At 41.0% G+C, this 17890-nt stretch overlaps 1 protein-coding gene across 2 annotated transcripts in view; it reads right to left on the bottom strand.

The window, feature by feature from the left end:
* Nucleotides 1-8712: 8712 nt before the first annotated feature.
* Nucleotides 8713-17890, bottom strand: part of LOC126335479 (phosphatase Herzog) — a 56035-nt gene continuing 46857 nt past the window's right edge. For both annotated transcript variants that reach the window (XM_049998798.1, XM_049998797.1), the window contains one exon: nt 8713-11009. In XM_049998798.1, the coding sequence (XP_049854755.1) occupies nt 10749-11009 (261 nt within the window). In that variant the 3' untranslated portion in view covers nt 8713-10748. The remainder of the gene's footprint in view (nt 11010-17890) is intronic.

A 17890-nucleotide genomic window follows, 5' to 3' on the forward strand; every position in this document is an offset into this window, starting at 1 on the left:
ATAATGTGAACAGTGGTAGTAATGGGATGGTTGTGTTTGATGGTCAACAACACCGGTAAGGCAAGTGTCACGCTGGACTGAGCATGTTCAGTATGGACTAGACATCAGTGCAGGTTGTGCACTTTTTGTATTTGCATTCAGAGGCCAAGGACAATGTGCAATGAAAGACCTAACAGAGTTCCACAGAGGACAGATCGTGGGGGCCTCATTAGCTGGAGCATCAGTAACCAAGACAGCCAACTTACTGAATGTTTCGAGAGCAACTGTTTCAACAGTCATGACAACCTACACAAAACACGGAAAGACATCATTGTGTAAATGTAATAGTGGGGCAAATCAAAACTAAATGACAAAGACCGTTGTACACTAACACAACCATCGTACAGGTGTTGACATTATTTTGCCTATCCCCTGTATGTTAGCCTGCATTTTATTTTTCAGGAGAAATGAATCAGTGTAAATATTAATCTGCCTACACAGTATACCACTAATATTAGGGGAACGTACAGGATTTTAATTTTTTGTAAATGTTTTATTGGACAGATGCCCCTCATATCATCCTTGCTGGTAGATATTTTTAATTTCAATTTAGTTTATATTGACATTGTACCATGCCTTACTGCCATTGTGGTTATGTCTTGGCTTTCCCAGGCACATCTCATTGTGCATGCACAAACAGGCAGTTTACTGTGTATTACTCCTATGCTGTCAGTACATCCTATACTGTAAGTCTAACAAGAAGTTTTTTCCATCTTGTTTAGCATATGAGGATGTGCATTTAAAGTCCTCTCAGCAGTGCTTTTATAAGCACTGTTTATTATTAGTTCTTAGAATGGGTTCTCAATTATTTGTCACTGGAATTTCTTTACAATTTCAATAGGTTCAAGTACTCTGGTTGTTGTGTGTTAAATCTCACATCGAGTCCACTGCCAGGTTTTTGATGAGTGTATTTGTTATGCTATGATCAGCATGAGGATAAGAGACATTCTAGTTTACCCTATGAAGGCTAACAAGAAGTTTTTTGCATCTTGTTTAGCATATGAGAATGTGCATTTAAAGTCACAAAATTATCTGTGAACCAATAGGAGAACAATAATTTTTTTCATGGCAGTTGTTGCAATTATTTATTTATTCAAATGGATTGCTATAGATGTGGTTACCCCACTTACCAAGTGATCTGTAAATTTTCAGTGTTGTTTATGTGCCTACTGGCAAGTCAATTCTTCAACTATATGGTGAGTTGTTATCTTCACTTTCTCCATTATTTGACTTAAAAGACACTCAAATATCATTTTCAGCCTACTACTCAAAATACTGGCATATAATTTTATGCAAATTTCAGCAGGCTGGTCCCTCTAATATTCAATGATCAATAACACTCTTTTTTAATAATGGGATTACTTTCGCACTTCTGTACCAACAATAAACTATCACTAAATTGATATATACTTTTTGTTCATAATGTCTTGAAACAGGGCATCCTAGTTCTGGATTAACAAAAGTTGGCTGACTTTCAGCCCATGAATGTTTTGTGTCCAGTTGCTGCCATCGGCAATCAACAATAGAATACCCACGTGTACTGCAGCTGTTACTGATTGTCATGCCAAACTAGTAAGCACATGAATAGTGATAACACAGTATGACAAAAGTGGAGCTCCTTTCCTCTGCACTGCCTCTTCCCCCTCTGCTTCTCACATACTGGGAGCCTGTGGGCAGAGCTTGTTTCCTCTGATCTCCTCTGAGAATTTGTTCAGGACATTGGAGTACAAACTATACTAATTTTGCTTAAGATGTCAAAATCAGAAGGAAAGCAAGTATTTTCCAAAAAGTTTCTTCTTATTCAGTTATATTAAATAGCTATTGCTAGTTTAACTCAGCCATGTTAATATTTACAAAAGAGAAAAGTTACCTACACCATTATCAATTTACAATGAGGTTTACTACTTACTGTACTGCTAACAGGAATCTTCAATCCCTGACTCTAGATAAATTGTATGACCAGCTAGTTGAACATTTTTTTCTAAATTTTTCTTTGGAAGTGTTAGGAATTCCTAGTAACTTGCTTTGGGTCTGTTGAAAATGTTTGCATTTGGCCTAAATGAGGCAAAGTCTACATGAAAATAATTTTTGTGTCTTGCATTGTTATGGTGTAAATCACAGTTTGGCTGAGACTAATTTCTTTTATTAACAAAACATACCATAAAAGAGTAAATGTACTGGGAAATGAGAATACAAATTCCAAATTATTTGAGGCTTTAACTCAGGGCACAAACTGCATATCAGACACTTGGTGTAGTTATTTAGTATGTCAGATGTTTAGCAGGATAAGTCCAGCTCCTAGTATTCTGATCCATCGAGTGTAAAGAAAACAACTCAGGCTGAAACCCGGATAAATATGCTGTTCACTGAATCCTACTGTGCTGTTTTACTCAAATGGGAAATGGCCAGCTATCGCTGAGACACTGCATAGTTAATTTAGTACAGCTTTAAAATGAAATATAACAACTTTGTAATTCTATTCAGTGTTGGATATTAATTGTGAATATTAAGTGTCCAATGATTACAAATAAAGTATTCATTCTAATTATGTGATTCACTTTATCTGCATATTTGTTGATCAAACAGTTCAGAGGTGTGCTGCTGGTTCACAGTGCACACAATTTTTTGGCGACATGTCGCCATCATCAGGTGTGCTGATGAACTGCCCTCCAGGGAGTTGTACAACCAATTTTTTATCCTCTTTTCCCAGGAGCTGTTCTGTACGTGGTCCACGCACTGGTGGCCGAGGAGGTGATCATTCGGTGTTTGTAGCTGGCAACACCTAGCACGGTGCCCAGTTGCAGTAGTCTGGGTCTAGTTGCTCCTCCTGTCTTTTTGACAGAATGGTGTTGTTTGCCGAATGTCTTCTCAATTAGACCCAGTGATTGTTCCCAAGCCTAGCTTGGATTATAGCCATTGTCCTGGTTGATGAGGCTGTCCCTGATGCATATTTCAATGGCCCCTCTAACTATGCTGTTCCAGTATTTGGAAGTTTGTGCTAAAAGCTCTGCGACCACTGATTTGTTAGGATACATCAGTCAAATATGCTGCTGGTGTTCCCAGCAGAAATCTCAGATGGTGCACACTGCTTGTCCAATATATGTCTCGATACAGAATCAGGTGCACACCGGCCTTCCATAATCTGGTCTTCTTAGATCTCCCCAATAATCTGTGTGTTTTATTGGATTGCCAAAAGTCACTTCTGACTAATCCTTTTTCAGTATGCATTCGTACACTAGCGCGCTAGAGGCAAAAATTGAAGTGCCTTGCCAGGCATCACTGAACAGATGCCAAAGTGATTGCCTCCTCAGCTGCTGACATGTGCCCTCAAGCACGTGCCGTGCACAGAGTGGCTCACAGGGGGAGGAGACATACGTCGACAGTGCACCACCATGAGCCTAGTTAGTCAGCATATTTGATAATAGCAAGATGACTGAGTGCCAAAATATTGTACACACTGGACACTCTGAACTGACATACACCCATGGACTATTTGATAATTTACTGTAGTGTTAGTTCTCTATAAAAACATCAATATGGCTGTCTTGAGAACAAAGCTGAAAATATTATAATATTTAGACGGTTCAAATTGAAGACCTTTTTGCATGTGTTCATTGAAATGATTTGATTTTCAAGTGAATTTATAGACTCAAAATATGAAATCTACAGGGTGTTACTAAAAGGTATGGCCAAACCTTCAGGAAACATTCCTCACACACAAATAAAGAAAAGATGTTATGTGGACATGTGTCCGGAAACGCTTAATTTCCATGTTAGAGCTCATTTTAGTTTCTTCCACCTATGCTCAATGGAGCACATCATCATGATTTCATATGGGATACTCTACCAGTACTGCTACAACATGTGCATTTAAAAGTACGACACAAAATGTGGTTCATGCACGATGGAGCTCCTGCACATTTCAGTCGAAGTGCTCGTACGCTTCTCAACAACAGATTCGGTGACCAATGGATTGGTAGAGGCGGACCTATTCCATGGCCTCCACGCTCTCCTGACCTCAACCCTCTTCACTTTCATTTATGGGGGCATTTGAAAGCTCTTGTCTACGCAACCCCGATACCAAATGTAGACTCTTCGTGCTCGTATTGTGGACGGCTGTGATACAATACGCCATTCTCCAGGGCTGCATTAGCGCATCAGGGATCCCATGAGACGGAGGGTGGATGCATGTATCCTCGCTAACGGAGGACGTTTTGAACGTTTCCTGTAACAAAGTGTTTGAAGTTACGCTGGTACGTTCTGTTGCTGTGTGTTTCCATTCCATGATTAATGTGATTTGAAGAGAAGTAATAAAATGAGCTCTAACATGGAAAGTAAGCGTTTCTGGACACATGTCCACATAACATATTTTCTTTCTTTGTGTGTGACGAATGTTTCCTGAAAGTTTGGCCGTACCTTTTTGTAACACCCTGTATATAAAACCACAAGAGATAGAACAACTGGCTAGTACTTACTTTCAGGAGGTGAAATACTGCTGACCAATAAGTTTAAAAGTAAGACAGACTATTCCTAGCTATCAGAATTATTGGTTTCTTCCTCAGGGCAGTAAGAGGGATAGGTGCTCACAACAGGTGGGCTACTCTTTACCTGGGATTAGAGTGATCTGCCCCTCCTTAAGTTCCACAAACCATCCCCATTTCCTCCCTGGGGAACTTATCTTTTCAAATGCTAGGAACAGTGTTTTTTCATTTTTAAATTTGTCTGCAATATTGGCCTCCTGAAGGTAAGTACTGTTAAGTTTGTTGTTCCCTCACAGGGTTATATTACAGTCTGGGTCACATTCTGTTACTGGAGATTGACTTCTGTTCTTTCCCCTTACACTGGTGTGAAGCCACCAGTTCCTCTGCATCTTAAGTTATGCTCTACAGATTCAAAGAAATCTGTTGCTGTGAAACATTCAGTTTCAACAAACAGTGATTGATATAACAATCACAATTTAAACAGATAAAACAAAGAGAAAGAAACCACACCACTGTTTAAACAGGAAGTACATTTATTTACAGATGAAAGGCATTCTGATCATTTCCCACTTTTTTCTTTGTGAAAATCATACAAAACTTCTGTACAATATTTTTCTTCTTGGTATAATACAATAGTCAACATTTCAATATCAGAGGTGAGTATATAAAAAAAGGGATTAGTTCCAACAGTATTAATTCTAGCAAAACCCACCTGTACCTATGTTATGTGGCAATAAACTGCATGCAGTAGAATTACAGTCCATGAATATTTCCAGGATAAAACTTCATTTTTTTTTAAAAAAAAAAAAAGATTACCTTGAGCAATTTTCCTCCACACAAGCTCAAATGGAAGCACCTACTGATTTTACTCCTGCACCATGTATTTTTTTTTTTTTTTTAGTTAACCTTATATGTAACATTGAATCTTTCTCAGAGTATTACCTAGGTGTGTGGATGATTTATTTTAGTTTTATTATTTTTCTAAGATTAAAAACTAAACAAGGACAAATGCTGGTTCGGCACACTCTTCAGCTTTGTAAAACATTTCCATCATAAATAAAACACATGCCTTAGCAATGGAGAAAATTAATAGCGTGTTAAATTTCCCAATGCACTAAAAATTAGGCCACTGTTACAAAAGTCAGTAAAATACAAAGCGGAGACCATTATTGATGGAAACATGTTACAGCAAAGACACAAACAAAATTCTACACGATCAGCAGCATTACAGATCTGAAGAAAATCCAGAAAACCTTTAAGCTTAAGACTCCTCCTCCAAGTGGGTCTCTTACTTTGCAGTTATCTTGACTAGAAATTTCCATTAAAAACAAAAATGATGTGTCTACTTTAATAATGTTTGGCAATGGAATCTGATCATTTAAGTGATTATAGCAGTACAATAAAGAACACAAGACATATAATTTGGTAAGACTTAAGTGAGTGCAAGGTTTTATTAATGCTTAATGTGCAAATTTTCCCATTGTCTCATATATATTCAGTCACCATTTGGTGAAATAAATGCCACATGCTTTTTTTCCAAAATTACAAACTATCAGAATATGACAAAAAATTGTTCTAAAATAGTTGACTGATTCAACAATGCATCAATGATCAAAACTTGAAAGTGACAAAGGTGGTGGAAATACCAGCCTTTCAGTTTGGAGCATTAAAATATACAGTGTAATGAGTTCAGTAAAGCACTTTTTTTGGCTATTCCCACTGATTACACAACCATTTATTTCTCTTCTATTTTTGATACCTCTCAAAGTTACAAATAATAAAAACAACAAAGTAGGTTTCGAATGTTCATAACAATTCAAGGAACTGTGAAGATCACGACTCAGTCTTGAGGACGTAAATGGAATGAAGATTAAGTGAATAGAATAACTATTCATACACAAAATTGTCAGGAATTTCCCACTAGAAATCTTTATTTATAAAAACGTAAGTACTATACATATCAAATGTGTGTTTAGAGGTAGTTCAGACATTCAATGAAAGTGGTTTATTGATAAATTTTTGACAAATTCCTTTTAATACTCTATGTATTCTGAGGAAAGGTGACTAAATGAATAACAACTCTCATTATGTATGTATATTTCTTATGCATTCAATGTCCTGTCTGTTTTGGAACCAGCAAAAAAAACAATTCCCTAGCTCTTACAGAAAATTCTGCATCATCTCATATTTCACATCATGAACCATACATTGTCCTTTAAAAATACAAAACTCACAAAAAGAGACCAACTGCATTAGATGAGTGGAAAATAACAGAAACTCATGATCATGCAGAGGCTTACCAATGGTCCTCTTGCTCAAGAACTACTTGTGAATGGAAGAGAAAGGGAGATACACCGTGGTGGTACCAAATGTATTCTGTGCTACACACTCAGAACAACCAGTAGAATGTCAATGTAGTGTTCCTGTATAGAGGAAGTAAGCATCCCTGAAAACCTTTATTTACAGACACTGTGATAATTAACTGTGTAACATTATTCACATTTTTCAATAATTTTCTGCACTGCTACATAAAATACTGGGATCAAACTCGGCACCAGACCCTATGCAGCACAATAATGATTTTGTATGGATTAGAAGGAATATCTCTACTTATCGAACTATCTCAGGAAACAATTAGAGTAATTCCTGGAACTCACGGAGGTACTTTCTGATTGAAAAAGAACTGTTCTTAGTTACCTAAAGAAAAATAATGATGCTTAATGACAAAGCATCGTAAATGTCACACATAGTGTATAAACTAAAACTGAAGAATGCAAGTACAATATGCCACAACACATGTAGAATTAATGGTACATGAAATGAAACTCTTATTTTACTTCACAGTTAGCCTAAATAAAAATGCATGCATCCTCATACCATCTTTGTGTGGCAAAATACACACATGCTCGACACATAATATAAATCTATTTGTGCACTATGTGCTACTGCAAGACATATACTAAAAACGGCAATGTTTACCACTGAAGTTCAGCAAAAACTCATCATTTATCCAAGTGTGGTGCCAGGGAATGAGTTTACATTCAAAACTAATTTTTTGTACGAGATGTAATGATACACACGGCGAAATACAATGATACCAACGTAAATGTAGACACTGACAAATCAAAAAACAGGATAATTTTCAGAGATAACACTTAACCTTCTGAATGCTCACTTCTGTTATCTGGAAAAGTTTGATATTACTTGATTGTAAAAGGAACAAGGAAGCAGAAAGTTTAACGCCTCATCAACAATGAGGTCTTCAGACATCGAACACAAGCCCAGATTAGACAAGATTATGGACAGGAAACTTGACATGGCCATTTTAAAAGGATGCATCCTGATATTTAAGTGACTTGGAAAAACCATGGAAAATCTAAAAATGGATGATCCATTTAGGGTTTGAATACTACTACTCCTGAACAAGAGCTCAGTATCTTTACAGTTGTGCCAACTTGTCCTTTGTGTTTTGGCTCATCAATTCCACTTATTCTATCTGCTGTTTTAATTTAGCCTCAAGAGATTCTAGAGTTCCTTGTGAAAAGTCACACCAAGATAGATGTAAATTTATATCTTCTGTTATCAACTGGCATCAATGTGTAATCTGAATGGGGGTAACAATTATTAACCAATTACCAAGAAATGCTCAAAGTTGCAAAAGAAAGCTATTACAATGATGAGAGGAATTCTAAGCTCACCATTTGAGTTTGCAATCAACAACAAAGCTGTAATTCTATACAAGCCACCACGTACTTGCCGTACTAAGCACTGCTAAAAGCCTACAAATAAATAAAATACTAATGTTTTTTTTCAGAAACTTATTTAGAATCACATTATAACACTCCTTGACCAAAGGATTATTTAGTTTATATCTCTGTTGCTGTTTAACTTAGCACAATTGAGAGATGTTGAAAAGGTTCTGAATTCTGATATGCAGGAAATGAAACTGAATAATTACTACTTTCATGTATGTAAACAAATGGTCTTTGAACAAACCAGTGTCAGATACCAATTTATGTAGTGTCAGTGTATTTGTTGGGAGCCAGGAATAAAAATTAGTATATTATTTAAATTGTTTTTGCTAATCTGCTTGAAATTGTGTATACATACAATAACCAAGGAAATTGGGCAATAATTCAACTTTTATGGATACACAAAATGACAATCAACTGTCCAAGAAGCTAATAAAATGTGAAGGCACAACTTTCTTTATTGTGGTATGTCTTTAAATAAAGTCTATAACAAGTAATTAAAAGAAAGATACAGCACTTTCCATAAATAATGGTCTTCTGAACAGATTTATTTACTTTTATCACATTCAGTTATAGATAGCACCGAACCAACTTTTAAAACCAGCCAGTTTCACAAATTTATAATGTGTCAAATCTAAGGTCTAAGTACAATCTCTTTAACAAATAAGCAATAAAACTTAGGAAGACAAGCAAATGGGTAGAATATTACATTTTAATTATGTACACACTGATCAACTACAAATTAAATAAAACAAGGTACTTTTATCATTCACAAGGAAAAACAAAAAGCACATTTCAGTTTATTTGTTGCAAAATATCTTAAGTATGATTCATAATGAGTACACAATAAACTTTACAAAAATAAAACAAAACTTCAATTTCTTAACCAACAATTCATGTAGCACATAAACAAACCCCCCGCTGGATGATACATACATCAATTAAGTAAAACCAATCATTGGTACAGACTGATATTGTGATGCTCATTTGTACTGCAAGAGTTGAACTAAAATCAGAGTTGCCCTGCCACAGTAAATATTGGCAACCACCACCAGAAGGGTAAATACTGAAATCCATGAACAGGTTACTTGGTTACTCTCTTTTATACATATATAAATAGTCAGAGTAAAAAATTATAATAAAGATAAAAGCTGTGTAAATATCGCCAGATATGCGAAATCACACATCCAAACATGCCAACACAATATGCTGGCATGCTTGTATAAGGCCACTATAGAGATTAGCAAAGTCACATACTTATAATAGGTGTGTGGCAAATAACCACAGTACATCAAATTTAACAGCTCAAATTACAGATCTACCATCATTTTATCAACTCCATTTTCTTTATTCATTCAATGGCGTCCTATAAGTAACTGCTTTTTTAAAAAGCAATTTTGCTTTACTTGCTTGAAGGTAGGCAAGTAAAAGATGGAGAGGAGGGCTAATAACTCATATTTATGATTGTTCTTTTGGTTGCAAATTCTAATTCCCATGAACTTATGTTCTTTCTCGGCATTGTGTGTACCTGAATAATGTTACATAAAAAAAGAAAGTAGCACCAAACTTTCCTGAGCATTAAAATATGTGAAGTAAGTGCTTGCTTCAGGACTGTTTGTATTGTTAAAAACTGTAACACCAAATTATTTCTTCAATCATTGTCAAATTTACTCTGTACAGCAGGTAACTCATTCCAAAATTAATTTATTACAGTGGCTGATTAGTGCCATAAATATATGTATATATATATAATTTTTTAGTCGTACATAAAATCTTTCACTAGTCAGAGTAAAATCATATTAAATGTAACAAGCAAATATGACAATAGATTATACAAGATCCCTTGACTGGTTACAAAAATTGCACAGGGTTTCATTCTGCCTTATCAAAATTGTTTGTAATATAATCTGGGGAAACAGATTCCATTATAAAAAACTATTCTTGTCAGCAAAAATAACTGGGAGTTGACTTTGTTGAGGGAGTTGGACCGAGAATACACACACACATACACACACAGAAACACATGGGCACACTTACATGTATACACAACATGACCTGCTGAATAATTTCTTTCCTTGCCAACGAGGAACAATTAATCTTTTCAGAAGGCAATATTGGCACTTGGACTGTTGGATAAAATTTCTGAATTTCTTTTTATAAAATATTTACACTTGCTCTCTTGCAACAGGCATCAAAAGTGAAGTGTTACAGTTGATTCATGCAATAGTTTTGCATGGAAATCAAAGTCCTGCACTTTCTTGAAAAGGATGAAGCAAATTTCATTTGTAACATGTGGTTTCCGTGACCACAAATAACACAATTTCAAACGAATCTGACACATCTCACTCGCACTCACAGTTACACACTTTTAACGATTAACAGCATGGCCTTTAACTTCAGGTCCCAGCTTCTGCCTTGTCTTAACACCAACAGGTTCACACTGATCGACTAAAACAAAGTTAACATACAAGCTTGGCTACGAGCCCACATTCAATTGTGTATGATTGTTCACTTGAAGGCTGTGTAATTGTTGCTGTTGCTGCTGCTGCTGCTGCTGCTGTTGCTGCTGATTTGACAGTGGTGATGGTACTGTGGATGGTGCTGTCGTGTTATATGGATGGTTTGAATTGCAGAGAACTGTGTACACATTATCCACTTTGCTAAGCTTCTCAAAAAATGGTATCAGATCCAGAAGCTCAGAATCAGTCATGTCATCAAACCATGAAGCAACAGGCACCTGAAAAAGCAGTTACAAGTTGTAATGAATGTAAGCTAGTGCAATCAACAATGCTGTTCCAATTCACAACAAATTCTCTATAAAATGTAGAGTAGTTGTTAGTGGTCAGAATGTTGGGTTACAAACAGCAGTACTTCATTAAGTATGCCTCCTGCAGAAATGTTATACCTTTGCCTACTTCCAACCTTAGAAATGGATCAGTTACATGGCAACAACAACACACATGGCTCGCTAGATAATGATAATAATAATAATAATAATAATAATAATAACAGAACTTTTATCAGTAAAAAAGGAAACAAATCTGATACACAGTGGTAAACACATTATTCCATAAAGAAATTTTTCTGGCCATGGCTCAACAATGTAAGGAATCTCTCTAACCAGGAAACAGAAAATAGTTCTAAACTATTCCAGAAAGACTGTAATCTTGAAAACCTATTCTTTCTTACATGAATTAAGCCCCTAAAGTCAGTCTGTTAACAACCAAACTCATGTTCGGCGTCTTGTTTGTAGGCAAGTTTTGATATCCTGACATATATCTGTAACAGAGCCTATCAATCACCAATTTCTTTTGCTTATCTGGTAAGGGCCCTCTCAGTTTTCTAGGTTCTGATTCCATAATATAATTTACTTTTTTTTAAATTTAGTTTATATGCTTTTCAATAGATATTACATATTAAATTCAATTTGTATCTTCGTGTTACATGCAGCCAGAATTTAGTTGGTTGGATTGGAGAAGGGACCAAACAATGAGGTCATCAGTACCTCCGACCTTGGTATAACTAAAACTGATAAAATCTCACACAATAAGAGGGAACTACAATGGCCATAAAACTACAAACGATTGACAGAGAAGGAAGGAAGAAGGCAGAAAAACAGAGGAGGGAAAGAAAGTGATCAACAACAGGAGCATAAAGGAAGAAGCACAGGTAGAGAAGATAGACACTCAAGATAAAACAGACCCCATAACGAAATGAGTGAGAAGGCAGAGGGCGGGTGTGAACCACCAGGCCCAGTCGAAGCCAGTTCAATTGGGGCGAAGGGGGCAACAATACGGCCTGCCTTCCCTTCCACCCACCAATAAGGTTGAAGGTCCCACCCTCAAATAACGTGATAAAAACCCTCATCGCAAAGAAACCGTAAAACGAGATCAGCCGCTGAGGCCTGTCAGCTAATGCCAGGGGTAGCGAGTCAGGAAAGCTAAGAGTCGATTACATGGCAGTTAAGTTGGGTCAATGCAGTAAGAGGTGAACAATAGCCAACAGCGATCCACAACGACAAAGAGGGGGGGTCCTCACGATGGAGGAAATAACTGTGAGTCATCCAAGTATGGCCGATGTGGAGCAGGCAAAGGACGACAGAGGCCTTACGAGAGGCCCATAAGGAGGACCGCCACATAGTTGTAGAATCCTTTATCGCCCTGAGCTTGTTCAGCGAAGAAAGTGTGTGCCAGTCTGCATTCCAAAGTCCCAAAACCTGGAGCCACAATGCCTAGCGAAGGTCTATTTCCGGAATGACAATAGCAAGAGAAGCCCTTTTAGTAGCCAATTAAGCCAGTTGATCGGCAAGTTCATTGCCAGGGATCCCAACATGGCCTGGGGGTCCAAATAAAAACCACTGAATATCCAGGGAGAGAAAGAGAGTCCTGGACAAATGTGACCAACTGGTGGCGAGGGAAGCACTGGGCGATAGCTTGCAAACTGCTCAAGGAGTCACTACAGATAGTGAAGGACAGTCTTGATCAGAAGTGGACACGGTCCAGTGTCTCGCAAAGGTGTAAGCGTAACTAGTGTGACCAGCAACCATGGAGCCATCACTAGAAATCACTTCTGAACCCAGGAATGAACTGAGGAGACAGTAGAACTGGAGGTGAAGATCCTCCAGATGGACAGAATCCTTTGAATTGATGGAGAGATGAAGATAAAGCTGTAGCCGAGAGACACACCACGGAGGGGTACGTGTGCGACCAGAGAAAAGAGGCGATAAAGGGAAGTGCTGAACTAAAAAAAGGCGACTGAATGCGGCATCCATGGTAAGACCACATCTTGTTTGGATAAAGGAGACCATAATTAGGGTACTTTGGGGTGCAGCTAATGCGGAGCCTGTAAGGCATCAGCTGTTGTTGGCACAAAACTCGCAGCGGTGGGATCCCCACCTCTGCGAGAGGGCTAATCACGGGGCTAGTCCAGAAGGCACTAGTCGCAAATCGTACCCCTCAATGGTGGATGGGGTCTAGTATCTGCAAAGTCGAAGGTGACGCAGAACCATAGACAGGACTCCCGTAAGCTAAATGAGACTGGATCAGTGCTTTGTACAATCGCAGTAGAATATAGCAGTCTGCACCCCAGGATTGGCCATCGAGGAACAGGTCCGTATGGGGATGGACTGTGTGGTGACGACATAAATGCGCAACACACGACTTGGCTACCGAAAACTGAAAACCATGGGAGGGAGAGAGCCCAAAATTGCGCCCAGTAGATTGCCCCCTGTAGACGTCGTTCTGCAGTGCCCATGACGGAGGAAGTGACACAGATGCAGAAATTGTCAGCGTACAAAGAGGGGGACACTGTCGGCCCAGCAGCTGCCACCAGTCCATTAATGGCTACGAGAAAGAGAGGGATGTTCAGCATGGAACCCTGTGGTACCACATTTTCTTGCCGATGGGAAGTGCTGTAGGAGGAACCAACTTGAACCTGAAAAGCGCGACAAAAGAGAAAGTTACAGATAAAAATGGGCAGAGTGCCACGAAGGCCCCATTCGTGAAGGCTGGGAGGATGTGGTGGCGCCAGATGGTGTCAGACTTTATGCAAGTCAAAGAAGACTGCAATGAGGTGCCGTCGATGGGCAAAAGCAGATCGGATAGCAGATTCCAGGTGGACAATGTTATAAACCATAGAGTGGCCACAGCGAAAACCACCTTGAATCGATGACAAAAGGTCGCGAGATTCAAAGATCCAAAACAGCCGCTGACTCACCAGGCATTCAAAGAGCTTGCAGAGGGTGTTGGTAAGGCTAATTGGACAGTAGTTATCCAACTGAAGAGGTGGCTTCCCAGGCCTCAACACCGGAATAATAGTGCTTTCCTGTCACTGGGTAGGAAATACCCCCTCACTCCACAGACAGTTGGAAAGGGTCAGTATACGACAGTGGCCAGCCACCAATAAGTGTTGGACCTTTTAGACATGTATCCAATCTGTTCCAGGAGCCATGTCGGGACAAAGGGTGAGAGCACTGGCGAATTCACTATCACTAAATGGCGCATTATAAGGCTCCAAGCAGCAAGAAATGAAAGACAAAGGCAGTTATTCCGAGCACTCTTTCAGGAAGAGGAATGTGTGTCTCACATAGATGTAAGCAGGTGTAAGTAGATGCAGAGGCTTGGGCAAAGTGTTGAGCGAAATGTTCTGCGACAAAGTCCGGATGGGTAAGGACAACACCACGTACAGAAATTCCTTCAACACCGGTAGGATGACGATGGCCAAAAATTTGCCCAAGTTTCGCCCAGACTTGTGAAGAGGTGTTGTGCGGTCTTATGGCAGCCACATATCGTTTCCAGCAAATCCGTTTCTTAAATTTGATTAGGTAGTGGGCCCAGGTGCGGAGTCGTTTAAAGACCAGAAGAAGAGCAGTAGACGGGTGCCACTTGAAGGGTTGAAGAGCACGGCATCGGTCTTTTATGGCCACAGCGATTTCTGGGGTCCACCAAGAGATCATCTTCCGAAAGGGAGGAACCTGAGGAAGAAGGTATGGCTGAAACAGCTGCAAAAAGAATGGCAGCAGTCAATGTCTGTGTAGACTAATCAATACTGCTGTGTGGTTGTGCAAGAGTCAAGTTTCACACGGAATTTGCAGCCTCCCCTCCACAACGGCCACAGGCCGGTCATGTGATTCCACCTCCACACGGACTGGAGGCGGGGCGTGACTGCCAGCGCTCCTGGTTTTACTGGAGGGGAGGCTGCAAATTCCGTGTGAAACTCGAGTCTTGCGTGTGGTAGTACAGGGGGGATGGTAGCAGAGGAGAAGGCACGCCGATTGGCTTTAGAGAAGACCCACCTGGGAGGGTGACAGAGCGAGATACACTGAAGGAAGGTCAAAACAATCGGGTAATGATCGCTGTCAGATAAGTCATCGTGGACACCTCATTGAATGGAGGGAACAAGGCTCGGGACTGCAGACGTAGAGGTCAACGGCAGAGAAAGTGCCGCATGCCACACTAAAGTGTGTGGGAGTGTCGGTGTTTAGTAGACAGAGGTCAAGCCCTGCCAGAACATTTCAACTGTCCTGCCCAGGGCAGTAGTTGTGTGACTACCCCAAAGAGGGCTGTGAGAATTAAAATCCCCTAGAAGCAAGAAGGGAGAAGACAATTGTTGAAGAAGGGTGGTTAGGGCAAGGGATGTGGGCGGCCTGCCAGGTGGGAGGTAGAGATTACAGATTGTGATTGGAGAGGCCAAGTGGACCCTGACAGCAATGGCTTCCAGAGTGGTATGGAGAGGAACCCATTTACTAACACAGTCCTTGTGGAGCAAGGTACAAACACGACCAGAAGCCCGCAAGGGGCCAATTTGGTTCCGACAGAAAGTGTGGAACCCACAAAGTGTGGGTGACAAAATGGGTCTCCTGGAGAGCAATACAAGCAGCAGAGGAGGAGGAGGAAAGAAGGTGTTGCAACTCGGGGAGGTGAGACACAAATATCTATTACAATTCCACTGGAGAATTCTCAAGCTGGTATCCAAAGGGGAAGCGAATGGACAAGAGCCAGTCACGCTGCCGAGTCGCCATCTGTCATCGATAAGAATGGGGGGTAATGTACATATAGGTGGGGTCAGATTCAGTTGGTTCATTGGCCCGAGGAAAGGAAGGCGGCACCTCAGGGGGTACGAGAGGGGCCTTGCCCTTGTTCTTGTGTTTCTGCTTCTTGTCTAGTGAAGGAAGAGAAGGGCAGACTGCAGCGAGGTCGGGCACGGGATTACACCCAGCAATCTTGGCGTCCACCGGCCATGATCACGGGGCCGATGTGGAGCTGCAGATCGCCTTTAAGGGGGGGTGCCGGGAAGAGGAGTCCCGGGAAGGAGCTCCAGCACCGGCGGCTGCCGAAGGAGGAGAGTGCTTCTCCGGTGGGGGAGGGGGAGCAGCACCCGAAGAAAAAGGGTATGGGTACTGATGGGGAGGGGGAAGGGGAGTGGGAGATGGATGGTGAGGAGGAAGGTGTGGGGCGAATGGGGCGGGGCTGGGAAGAGGAGAGGGTAGGAGGGGGAATGGATGTAACTGAAGCAAAAGTAGACATTATAGGCACGGGATGGAGCTGGTCATACTTTCGACAAGCCTCAGTGTAGGTAAGTCAATCTAAGGTCTTGTACGCTTCAATTCGTTGTTCTTTCACATACACTAGGCATGCTGGGGAGCATGGAGGATGCTGTGCATTACGATTTACGCACACTGGTGGAGGAGCACAGGAACTCCCGTCATGGAGGGGAGTGGGGGGGGGAGGGGGGGGGGCCACAGTCACCACAGAGGGGATCATGGGTGCAGCGGAAAGGCGTGTCCAAACCTTAAGCATTTAAAGCATCTCATTGGTAGTGGAATGTAAAGTTTTACATCACACCACTACACCATCACCTTGACGTTCTCTTAGGAGGGTACTCCCTCGAAGGCCAGGATAAAGGCGCCTGTATCAGTGTGATTGTTTTTAGAGCTTCATTGTATACAGCGGATAAATCAGACTCCTCACCGCTTGAGGTTTGCACAGAGCTCATCAGTCTGGAGAAGAAGATCCCGGTGGAAAATTATGTCCTGTACTGAGTTCAAAGATTGGTGGGGTACGACAGAGACTGGAATATCACCAAGATGGTCACAAGCATGCACAGCTTCAGATTGGGCAGCAGAGAATGTCTTTATGAGCAAAGAACAGGACCGCATTTAACTCAAGGATTCCATTTAGACATGCTTATCTTCAATCATCTCCATGAAAAACAAAGGCTTGGTCGTGGCAAAATTTTCGCCATCTTGTACAAACCAGGTACCGAGGGAAAGGTTTCAACCAAAGCCAGCGAACTTGACCCTCTTCCCAGGAGATGGCCAGAGAGGGGAAGGTCGAAGAATCAGAAGAAGGACTTTCATGTCTTCTATCACTCTTAGAGACAGCCACAGAATGGCGAGGATGTTGACACTTTTGTCGCTTCACGTGCAAGGCGTCTGCCCCCGTACCACCCACTCCGACCAGGGGCTTGCCCTGTGGATGCCACCCAGCCACAGCAAGGGCCATCTGGCACGGCGGCCATTGCTAGGAGTTCTGATGCCCCAAAGTGATGAGCATTGATTCCTTGGCATACACAAAGCGTTAACAGCTCAGATATAGCAGTGTGATCCCTGTGTTGTCAGGGGGTTCAGCCAAGTGGGTACTTAATAGCCCCACCACATGGACTGGCTCCTGTGCTGCTGACCTAGCAGGAAGGGGACCAGGGGTTGCAAGAGGAAAAGGGAGGTGAGGGAGAGAGGAGTCTTCACCATGGAAACCAGGTTGGGAGTTCATCCCCAAATGGCTCAGACTGAACGGAAAACTTTGGAAATGGAGCTCAAACCCCAAGGAGACCAAAAACGCCAAAAAGGAGATGGAAACAGCAAACTAAACAATAGCACACACCAAAAACAAAGCCGGGAGGATAGCCAGGTCGATATAAGGAAGTCCACCAAGGGGGAAGGAAGAAAGGAGCAAGGACAGGGAAGGAGAGGAACAGGGACAATAATCCAGTCTGGAAAAAGGAAGGAGACTGCAATAGCTCGAGCTCTGTTCACACCACACACGTACTCACAAAAGGGACTGTGGGCCCCATGAGGGGGGGATTTGATTTTCTGCAGTGGGATTCCTGTGAATATATTTG

Source organism: Schistocerca gregaria, chromosome 2, assembly GCF_023897955.1.
Source record: "Schistocerca gregaria isolate iqSchGreg1 chromosome 2, iqSchGreg1.2, whole genome shotgun sequence".
Lineage (NCBI taxonomy): Eukaryota > Metazoa > Arthropoda > Insecta > Orthoptera > Acrididae > Schistocerca > Schistocerca gregaria.